The 11,635-nt window shown below is 41.1% G+C and overlaps 1 protein-coding gene and 1 long non-coding RNA gene across 4 annotated transcripts; one reads left to right on the top strand and one right to left on the bottom strand.

Annotated features, from left to right (window-relative positions):
• Positions 1-4,745: 4,745 nt before the first annotated feature.
• Positions 4,746-8,193, bottom strand: LOC115117205 (uncharacterized). Of its 3 annotated transcripts, none has more exons than XR_010460584.1 (7): positions 7,765-8,193; positions 7,147-7,230; positions 6,794-6,937; positions 6,562-6,653; positions 6,387-6,462; positions 6,181-6,250; positions 4,746-6,055 (listed from the first exon to the last, which is right to left on the bottom strand). It is a non-coding gene; the product is annotated as an uncharacterized LOC115117205 (long non-coding RNA). The 3 variants fall into 3 exon arrangements; XR_010460585.1 differs by lacking the exon at positions 7,147-7,230 and having other exon boundaries at positions 4,746-5,850; positions 5,976-6,055; positions 7,765-8,190; XR_010460583.1 differs by lacking the exon at positions 7,147-7,230 and having other exon boundaries at positions 7,765-8,187.
• Positions 8,194-8,307: 114 nt separating this feature from the next.
• On the top strand, positions 8,308-11,623 carry LOC115117204 (protein SREK1IP1-like). Its single transcript, XM_029645673.2, has 5 exons — positions 8,308-8,532; positions 8,933-8,977; positions 10,329-10,487; positions 10,920-10,992; positions 11,097-11,623. The coding sequence occupies exons 1-5, from the start codon at positions 8,520-8,522 to the stop codon at positions 11,260-11,262; spliced, it is 456 nt and encodes a 151-aa protein (XP_029501533.2). The 5' UTR covers positions 8,308-8,519; the 3' UTR covers positions 11,263-11,623.
• The last annotated feature ends 12 nt before the right edge of the window (positions 11,624-11,635 follow it).

Genomic DNA, 11,635 nt, shown 5'->3' with positions numbered 1-11,635 from the left:
TGCTCCTCATTACACATCACAGACCAGCAGCGTCTGGTTGCTCCTCATTACACACCACAGACCAGCAGCGTCTGGTTGCTCCTCATTACACACCACAGACCAGCAGATTCTGGTTGCTCCTCATTACACACCACAGACCACCAGCATCTGGTTGCTCCTCATTACACACCACAGACCAGCAGCGTCTGGTTGCTCCGCATTACACACCACAGACCAGCAGCGTCTGGTTGCTCCGCATTACACACCACAGACCAGCAGCGTCTGGTTGCTCCTCATTACACACCACAGACCAGCAGCGTCTGGTTGCTCCTCATTACACACCACAGACCAGCAGCGTCTGGTTGCTCCTCATTACACACCACAGACCAGCAGATTCTGGTTGCTCCTCATTACACACCACAGACCAGCAAATATTCTTTACATCATCAACACATGAATCACTACAAACCTTATTGAATGAGCTCTTATACAGTATATTAGGCCCAGCCTTTGGAACTTTGGTTTTCCTAGACATGGCTATTATACTGTGATCACTACATACGATGATTTGGATACTACTTTAAAGCAAATTTCTGCAGCATTAGTAAAGATGTGATCAATACGTTGATGGGGGGGGGGGGGGGGGGGAATACAATCCACCACACGAGATTTTTTATTTTACCTTTATTTAACCAGGCAAGTCAGTTAAGAACAAATTCTTATTTTCAATGACGGCCTAGGAACAGTGGGTTAACTGCCTGTTCAGGGGCAGAACGACAGATTTGTACCTTGTCAGCTTGGGGGTTTGAACTTGCAACCTTCCGGTTACTAGTCCAACGCTCTAACCACTAGGCTACCCTGCCGATAAACCACCCCCTGGACTGGCTCAACAGGCTATGCACCTTAAACCCCCTAACCAAGACATTTTTCAGTTAAACCATGACTAAGATTGGAAAAGACTGGTCATGGTTATTCGTTAGCAACATAGTGTACATAGACCCATATGGAAGCGTTTTGCTTCCCCAGTCATGCCCCGTCGGGTTTAACAAAAGTGGCGGCTACCACATGTCCTGCTTTTAGGATTCACTTCAATAGTTTTTTTTTTTTAAACAAACTACTGCAGAGGCCCCAGGCACTTCATACAGACTGAGACCTGACTTAATCAATAGGAATGGTGATGAGGTGTTGAGCTCAGATCTCTCTCTGGTGAATGCTGTGGAGGTGAGTGGGATTGATGTACAGAGCATTTGGAAAGTATTCAGACCCCTTTACTTTTTCCACATTTTGTTACTTTATAGTCTTATTCTAAAATGTATTAAATTGTTTTCCCACTCATCAATATACACACATACACACACATACAATACCCCATAATGACAAAGCAAAAAAGGTTTAGAAAAAACTGATATAACATTTACATAAGTATTCAGACCCTGCACTCAGTATTTTGTTGAAACAACTTTGACAGTGATTACAGCCTCCAGTCTTCTTGGGTATGACTCTACAAGCTTGGCACACATGTATTTGGTGAGTTTCTCCCATTCTTCTCTGCGGATCCTCTATAGCTCTGTCCAGTTGGATGGGGAGCATTGCTGCACAGCTATTTTCAGCTTGTAGAGTCATACCCAAGAAAACGAGGCTGTAATCGCTGCCAAAGGTGCTTCAACAAAGTACTGAGTACAGGATCTGAATACTTATGTGATATTTCCATTTTTATTTGTAATACATTTGCAAAAACTTCCAAAAAACTGTTTTTGCTTTGTCATTATGCAGTATTATGAGTAATAAATAAATAAATAAAAGCTAAAATATTTAATAGATTTTAGAATAATGCTGTAATGTAACAAAATATCAAGTGGTCGATGTTTTCCAAATGTACTGTATATAGCTGTATCATGAGGTTGATATACAATTAAACAATAAAGGCACGAGGGGTGTGGTATATGGCCAATATACCACGGCTAAGGGCTGTTCTTATGCAGAACGCATTGTGGAGTGCCTGGATACAGCCCTTAGCCGTGGTATATTGGCCATATAGCACAAATAATGGATAATGATGTGATAAGTATATACCTGTGTTGTAAGTTTGATAAAGGCTTTTTAAGTTCACATTAAATACTGTTTGCACCCCACCAGCAGTGTGAGTATATCTAGAGAGGTTTATTCATCTCTCCTGTAACGTACAGGACCAAATTGGGGTTCCCTCTTCAATTTCAATCTGGTCATAGTAAATATATACTGTATTATGATGGCCTCTCTTGTGAAAATAGCACACACCTCAGACTGATTACGTCACTTGATGAGGTAAATGAAATGTTGTCTGGTCACTTGGCAACTATGGGAAACAATTGCCTGGCAATACGGTAAAGCCGTTTTGTGTAGATGTGAAATATATTTTTGTTTTTCATCGAGATTCCTAATTTTCACACCACACACACACACCTGTCCTTCAGTTTAATCCCCTGCAATTGAGCATAAAGGAATAACTCAGTGGACCAAACAATAAAATAGACCTTTGTGGTCTAAAACAATATCTCAGAGAGCGAGAGAGACAGGAGAGGAGATCTGCTCTACAATTGCCCCTTTGTCCCAGGCCCAACACTGTACTGTACCGACCAGCCTCCTCTTTGATTCTGTGCCAACAGAAACCACAGTGCTGGGGTACAGGTCTACAGTCAAACAATCTACACTTGTGTTTAATATACTCTAGTCTGTTAGGGTTGGCCTACCTGTCAGTCACACGTACAGCTGACTGGCAGGGCCGAATCCTTATCCCATTGGGGTTAAGAGGCAAAACAACTAGCAGCTAGATAACAGAGTTTCTGATAAAGCTGCTGTTGTATGGAAATCTGCACAGTGGTATTGTGAGATTACGACACGGATTACAGGATTCTCTCAGCAACTGATTTTGGACAATGGACTCGAGGTCTGTAATGCATCTTTTCAATCTAGGTTACAAAAACTGTCACAACGGTTCTCTACCCGACTCTCCCTCCCTTCTCTCTCTCCCCCCGTTGGGGCTTCTCTCGGTCTCGTGCCCCCCCCCCATCCTCTCTACTACAGCAGGGTAAGTCATGTAGTGTGGGTGCCAGCATTTCTCTTTCACCTAGCAGGAACTAGCTGCAGTGGACAGGCCGGGTTCATTGATGTGGGGCCAGTGGCCCGAGGTGTGTGTGTTAGCAGCAACAGCAGGGGAGGTGGGGGTTCTGCTTGGCTGACAGGGTGTCACTAGTCCTCATCAACACCCTAGCATCAGTACCACCAACCCTCTGATTCATTCATTCAAGGTCACCAAAAAGTCACTGTATTTCAAATGTTAGTGTGTACTTTTACAACAGATAGTGTTCAATCAATCAGATATGGTGTTTGTCATTGTAATTATCTTGGATTTAGCTACAGTAGTGTAGCTAACTGTAAAGGCTCGCACACATCACACCAAATGTGGATCTAGAGATTGTCTGCCGATCTTTCAGCACAGCGTTTTAGGGATCACCCGCTGTAGACGTCTTACAGCCGACATGTTTGACAGATTCTCGATTTAAAAATGGGTGCGCACCCAGTTGGCAAAATGACAGACGCACTCTGTTCAGAGGTGCTCAGTACTCTCGGCCAGCAAACGCTACTGGAGTGTCTGAGCCCTGAGTTGCTCTGCATAAGTTAAAATGTTAAATGTGGAGAGTGGAGTCATTGTTGAGTTATCAGTGTCGGCATGCAGCCTACAGTACAGCCTGTCCATCGGATTAATGATGCCCAATGCCATTACTGCAAAGCTGCTGAACTACACTGTTGTATTTCTATGAAGAGGACCGCTGGTATTTTCAGTCATAGAATGAATAGAACAGGGTTCCCCATTCAAGTCTATTATTAGTTCTATTCAATCTATTTCTGTGTGTTCAGTAATACCGCATCATAACATTTATCACAAGATTCCTTTGAAGAACACCTATTTTTGTTAGTAAAGATCAAATGAAATGATCTGTCTTTCATGGCTGATTTCCTTGTGAACTGAACCAACCTGTCAGACTGGGCTCCCATGTCTACGCCATAGGTCTACGCAGTACAACAGCACCTCAGCCTGGCTAGTCTACAGAATTACAACTGCCTCTGTACCACTGATTTGACATCACTTTCTCTTGTACAATAGCGCCACTTGTTGGATACCTAGTCAGCTCTCTTATAAGAAATGTAGCAGTTAAAGGCCCAATGCACTCAAAATTCAGTGTCATATTGTGTAAGAGCCGATGAAACTAACACTGGAAAAGTGTGAAAAAAACGTGATCAGTGTTATTTCTTGTTGCTGACCAATAATAAAAAGTTCAAAACTTTTGCCCATGACAGCTAGTTTTCCATTTTCCTTTTCCCACAGAAAACTGACAGTCCTAGCAAAATTCTTGCCTGAGAAATAGTTCTTTGTTAAAAAAACATTTTTGCCCATTTTAATGAAAATCTATTACACAAACCAGGTTTCCATACAGCCTTTTAATACGAGCAAATTGCATGTCGAGCAAAAGCTCAAATAAATTTGTCCTCAGAAGAGGGGGGTGGTGGTGAAGGGAATTTTTTTTTTTTTTTACAAATAAAAGTACATACGACAGGCCTAACTAATAGAAACAGAAAATGTTTCGGTAAACTTTCCAAAAGTCGACAAAACACGCTAGACAAGGTGGGATCTTTTTGCGTCTGTAAAATGAATATGCAAGAATGTCAGTTGAAACGCTTTTATGCACAAATATTGATATAATAACCATAAAATCGGAGTCACGCAATGACATGTGTGGTCCTCCCACCACGACTCAGGAAAGCCTGCAGTTTATTAGGCTACAGATTAAGTCAGTAATGAACGTCACAGGGTGGTGAAAGTGCAAGGTGATGAGCTTGATACACCTTTCCAATAAATATTGAGGGTCTTATTCTGGTGACATGATGATCGATCCTTGGCTGTCTTTTGACAAATAAAAATAATCTTGCTCCTTTGTCCATAATAATCCCATGCAGGCTATACAGGTAGAGTATTTGTGAGCTGTTGGCTAGAGTTTACATGCCAATACCAGAGTGGGCATACACACTATATAACACAGCATATTTTGAGAAAACCCATCAGTAGAGTTGAAAATGCAATAGAATTTAAAAAAATCTTGGGTAAATGGAAATTTAACCGCAAAAGGTATTTTTATGTGCACTATATCATCACGTACAGCCTTTAATCTGCAACAAGTCAATTTGACAGAAACACATCTCTGGTGGGAAAATATTGTTTTTATGCATAAAAATCTGTCGACAATTGGATGGAAACCTAGCTAGTAAGGTACTTAACTGTTATCCAGAAATTATTTGATAATAATATAAAAACAGCTGCATTGGGCCTTTAAGAAAAAGTGGCATAAACTCTGAACACTGATGAACAAGTAACGTAAACAATGCTATTATAGCGTAACATGTGAGAAAACATTCCTCAAATGAAAAAGAGGTGTGTAAAAGGCATTTAGGCTATGCTGTGGATGGTATATCATTTTTGTGTAATCAACCTGCGGTTGGTCCTCTTCCCTCTGTCCTCCTCACTGGGGTCTGTACTCTTCTTCTCCTCCATCTTCTTAGAGATCCTCTCCCTCATTTCCTGCCTCTCATCAGAGTCATACTCCTTTTCATCACCATCCGCATCTCCCTCCGCAGCCTCATCATCCTCTCCCCAAACACAAGAGAATGTGAGAGAGAGATGAGAGAAAGAATGGAGAACACTCAGAGAAAATGTGTTTTCCAACAAGTTGAATGGAATGCATTATAATGTGATGCATTTGGTCTTGATTGAGCAGATAACATGAAGGAATAAGAGCATAACTCTGCTGCTTCTCCAGCTGCACCTTGGCTTTTCTCCTTCAATAACAAGACAAATAGATTCAAATAAATCATATATTAACTCATGAATTTAATTCATTGTCAAAACAAGATAAGTTGAGGCAGCAGAACATGGTGTCTGTACTACATCTTAGTGTACTGACTTGTTGACTGTGGGGACAGAGCTAAGCAGTGGATCATCCTTCAGCAGGTCATGACTGCTTTTGCTTTTCCCCTTCAGTGTCTGGATGAAAAGAAACAAGGTGTGTGTATATATCTGACAGACAAAGAATGGGTGACACAATACATAAGATGGCGAGCTTGATTTGAAGTGCAGAATAAGAATAACACAGGTCATGTTATAATTACCTGGCTGACTTGAGTTACCATCTCCTCTTCCCCCTCAGCTTCCTCTCCGAATGACAACAGACTAAAGTTCCTGACAAAACAAGTATGGTCGACCGTTCATAACTACAGTGCCACGCTTCCAAGTCAGCAACAGATTGAGAGTGAGGAGCAGAAAAAGTGTGTATAATAGTAAATTAAACACTTGTTGCTTTGGACAGATTTCTTGCCTTATTTTTTGTCTTTATCCTTTTGGGATTCTTTTGTTTCACGTGGAATGATGTCATCGAAGGGAGAATGTAACACCTGCAGAGAAGATTTAAGGAAACAAAGTCTGGCGGAATTGGAACAAATGAATGGTCAACGTGCTAAAATACTGTAGTGTGATGTAAACCCAACCCATACCTCAGTGGTTCGTAACTTGTGTGGATTGAAATGTCTTTCCTCCTGATCACATTCCACCTCTGCTAACCTGAGCATGTTGTACACTGTATCACCTGTATTGAGGAAAGGAAGATTCATTTACAGGAAAAGATGGCTTCTAGAATCTGTTTGCTGCAATTACAACTGAGTTGGCTCAGATTACAAATGCTGTATAAGATTTACAACATGCATGGATCTTCTTTTGGCGTTTTACCTTTCCAAAGATGGTGTGTTTGTTGTTGAGCTCATCTGCCCGGCCAAGGGTGAAGAAGAACTGGCTGTCGTTGTCATTGGGCCCTGCGTTGGCCATGGCAACCAGGCCTCATCTGTTGAAGTGCAGTCTGGAGTGGAACTCATCCTGAGAACGTGGGACAGAACCAACAGAAAAACAAAAACGGTTTCATCATTAGTAGCAGTAGTATGGGTGAGTTGGCAACGCAGGGCCCCATGACAACGACAGCCAGTTCTTCTTCACCCTTGGCCGGGCAGATGAGCTCAAAAGTCTTATCTTTTGGGAGGATTGAACATGATCCGAGATAATGAGGTGATGAGACAGTGAAGGTTAACCTTGAACTGCGGTCCATAGATGGACTCTCCACCCTCCAGGTGCCTGTGGGATCTCCTCCTTGGACAATGAACTCTGGCACCACTCTATGGAATGATATTTTAACTTAGTTTACCTGTTGTCCTTACAGTTGGTCCTTTTGGTAGGGATGTGAGACAATAAATCACAGGAAAGTATAATTACATCAACTTTTCAAAGTGCTGGTTCAGATTTCTAGCAGAACCATGTAAACAGGTGCACGAGCTAGGCAAGTACGCATGCATCTCGTGCATTTTATATTGTGCATATAATTCAGGTGATAGAAATCTGAACGTACTACCAGCGCTTTGAACATTTGATGTAATTATACCTTCCTGTGATATATTGTCTCAAATTCCTACCGCCAAAAGTCCGAACTGCACAGACAACGGGTATTTAACAATCTGGCTTGTAGAGATCGTAAGAGTAAACTTTCCTGATACAAACGCTCATTTCTGCCCAACGTACGATTCAATTGCAATTCAATGTCGGGTTTCTAGACAAAGATCATTTGTTCTGAATGATCACTTTATCATGCAAGCCATTGTAGTGACAGTGAGATATTAATAAGTGTCACCAGGGGAACAAATGCTCGCGCTCACCTTTCCATTTGATGGAGGCTCTTGAATGTAGTGGTTGCTCATTCTGTCGTTGAGATCAACGAACAACTAGAAACCGGAAATCCGTTGTTTTTTTCAGCAGTAGAATAGATAGCTAATTTACTTTTTCCCCCCGGGAATTCAGCACTAAGTGGTTTGCAAAGATGTAGAGATGAATGTCTACATTTCTTGCTAACCCAGATTACTGTCAACCGCCATGTTGTTTAATCATGGGTGCTTTATTTACCTAGAGTCAATGGGGGTGAAGGATATTTGCCAAGTCAATGCTTGGAAGCGTTTTTCCCTAATATTAGTTCGAGGGTGATATTTTTCAAATAGTAACGAACTATTATTACATATTTGTAGGAAAATTACGTAATTATACTAATCTTTTAAAATATAGATGAATCATTATTTTCATATTCTTCCGTGTGTTACATTGTGTGTTACATTGTAAACAATCCCACTAAAACATCGCACAGAACATAAATTAGCTTGAAGGAGGCGTGCACATTTATATCAAGAAACCCCTCATTATGAAAGATATATGAAAAAGAAAAGAGTCACAAATACTAGTAAATTAGAATTATTTCTCAAGTAGTGAGTGAAATCCGCTCAAAATGCGGTTTTACCAAAGACGTTACAGGGAACAAACCCGTTGATATTTCCTACCGGAGCTATTTTGTAGAGGACCCACTGGGAACTTGATGGTTTAAAGTTTATGAACGCAACAAGGTTTTTGTCAATAACGTGTGATAATGGCTGCATCTGGTATGTTTGATCCAACTTAAAACTAATCGGATGTCATATTAGAATGGCAATTGGAGTTAGCTAGCTATAGCCTAACTATCGAATAGTTGCCTTTTTTATGGAATTTATGGACTGCAAGGTTAGCTAGCCTTGCACCGCTGATTAGCTAGCATGATTGTGCTCAATGTTTAGATAGCTAGCTAAAGTTATTTCGATAATAGTTTGTGTATGTCAGTTTAGCTTCCCTATTCATTTGATAATAGTTGTGTTATGTTATAGCTAGTCTCAATGTGAATCATAGAAGGAATCCAATTATTTTAGGCGTGGAATATAACGTTACAGGCCTACGTTTTTGCTACACACCAACAAAGCAAGAAGTTGTTACATTTCTAAATGATTTGATTTCTCACTTAATTTGCAGGTCCCAATAAGGACATCAGAGCTGGGTGTAAGAAATGTGGTTATCGTAAGTAATCTCTATTGCTTATATCATGTCTCTAACTCTACATATTCAAGCCTTGTGAATACAGTTACAACATGGTCTTTCCTGACCCCTGAGTGTGTCAAATCACATTTTATTGTTCACATACACATGGTTAGCAGATGTTATTGCGAGTGAAGCGAAATGCTTGTGTTCTAGTTCCGACAGTGCAGTAATGTCTAACAAGTTATCTAATCTAACAATTCCACAACTACTACCTTATACACACAAATCTAAGTAAAGGGATGGAATAAGAATATATAAATTTATGGATGAGCGATGACCGAGCGGCATAGGCAAGATGCAATAGATGGTATAAAATACAGTATATACATATGAGATGAGTAATGCAATATATGTAAAGATTATTAAAGTGGCATTATTAAAGTGACGAGTGATCCATTTATTAAAGTGGCCAGTGATTTAAAGTCTGTATGTAGGCAGCAGTCTCTTTGTGTTAGTGATGGCTGTTTAACAGTCTGATGGCCTTGAGATAGAAGCTGTTTTTCAGTCTTGCGGTCTCAGTTTTGATGCACCTGTACTGACCTCGCCTTCTGGATGGTAGCGGGGTGAACAGGCAGTGGCTTGGTAGGTTGTTGTCCTTGATGATCCTTTTGGCCTTCCTGTAACATCGGGTGCTGTAGGTGTCCAGGAAGGCAGGTAGTTTGCCCCCGGTGATGCGTTGTGCAGACCGCACCACCCTCTGGAGAGCCTTTCTGTTGTGGGTGGTGCAGTTGCCGTACCAGGCGGTGATACAGCTTAACAGGATGCTCTCAATTGTGCATCTGTAAAAGTTGTAGGGTTTTATGTGACAAGCCAAATTTGAAGAGGCGCTACTGCGCCTTCATCACGCTGTCTGTGTGGGTGGACCATTTCAGTTTGTCTGTGATGTGTACGCCAAGGAACTTAAAACTTTCCACCTTCTCCACTGCTGTCTCATCGATGTGGATAGGGGGGTGCTCCCTCTGCTGTTTCCTGAAGTCCACAATCATCTCCTTTGTTTTGTTGACCTTGAGTGAGAGGTTGTTTTCCTGACACCACACTCTGAGTGTCCTCACCTCCTCCCTGTAGGCAGTCTCGTCGTTGTTGGTAATCAAGCCCACTACTGTTGTGTCGTCTGCAAACTTGATTATTGAGTTGGAGGCGTGCATGGCCACGCAGTCATGGGTGAACAGGGAGTACAGGCGGGGGCTGAGCACGCACCCTTGTGGGGCCCCAGTGTTGAGGATCAGCGAAGTGGAGATGTTGTTTGTCATAATCATACTGTGCTAGATACAGCTGCTCTCTAAAGTACTTCCCTTCATTACTCTCTTCTCTACCCTTGTCATTTCATCAGCGGGCCACCTGACGTTCGAGTGCCGTAACTTTGTGCGTGTGGACCCCCGGAAAGACATTGTCCTGGACGTGAGCAGTACAAGCAGCGAAGAGAGTACGGAGGACGAGCAGGAGGATCTGCCTAACGACAAGCTGGGCCGGGGAGGAAAATACTCAAAAGGTCAATACAGTACAACAGACAATTTTTTAAATATTTGTATTTATTTAACCTTTATTTTCTCAGTACTGAGACCATGGTCTCTTTTGCAGATAAGCCCTGAATTACAGAAAATACACACATCAAAATGCAAGCAGAAAGAAAAACGCAGCCATAAAAAAAAAACACATTCATCAGTAATAAGGTCCTCAATCAGCTTTCTGAATTGTCTTAGAGGCACCAAAACATCACATTTAAGAACATTTTGAAGTTTGTTCCACAAACAACAGAACAATAGTTATGTTATAAGACTTAGCACTGCTGTATTACTCTGTTATAACATACACAGTTATATGACCTAGTCTTGGCTTCATCACCTGTGTTGCGCTCACTTTTATTCAAGTGTTTTTTTGTTGTTGTCTGAATGGTTTTGTGTATTTGTCCTGATTGCTGTAGGTTCCCAGGAGGACACCAGGAAAATTAAACACAAGAGGAGGAAAAGTAAAGACAGAAAGTCTGAAAGGAAGAGGTACGTCACATTGTCTTCTAATTCCAGTATCTGTGATAAATAATTATGCCTATTATCAGTGGTGTTGTATGTTTAATAACTGTGGAAGTTGTCATTTTTTGCAGGTCCTTTTCATCAAGTGACGAAGAAGAGAGCAAGAAGAGAAAGAAACACAAAAGCCACAAGAAAAAGGGCAAGAAGGAAAAGAAGGAACGTCACAAGAAGAAGCAGAAGAAGAAACATGATTCTTCCTCATCTGACAGCTCCAGCAGGTCCTCTGACACTGATTGAGAAGATGGAACATTTAGGGGCAGATTTGCTGAGTATTTGCACCTGTCATTTAACAGAGGAATCAAACTAAGACATGGAAATGTATTTAGACACACTTTACCATAAAATATTATAGAGTTTTTTTAAACTTTAATTTGACATTTTGTTCTACGATTTATGTCCTATGGAAAGTAATAGGTGCAGACACTGAGTGTATCTGGCCCTCGCGTTTCACAGATTCAAGGTCTGGTCAATATAGCCTCTGCTACAAATGAAACAATGGACCCACATTTACTGTTACTTGTTTGACTTTGGTGAATGTTGAAAGTATTTTTGTTGTTATTGATGGAATTTGTTATTAAAGGTATTCTATACATAGAAAGCTTGTAGATTA

Source organism: Oncorhynchus nerka, linkage group LG22, assembly GCF_034236695.1.
Source record: "Oncorhynchus nerka isolate Pitt River linkage group LG22, Oner_Uvic_2.0, whole genome shotgun sequence".
NCBI classification, from domain to species: domain Eukaryota; kingdom Metazoa; phylum Chordata; class Actinopteri; order Salmoniformes; family Salmonidae; genus Oncorhynchus; species Oncorhynchus nerka.
Note: the sequence above shows the minus strand (reverse complement) of the source record. Positions and strands in the feature narration are given on the sequence as shown.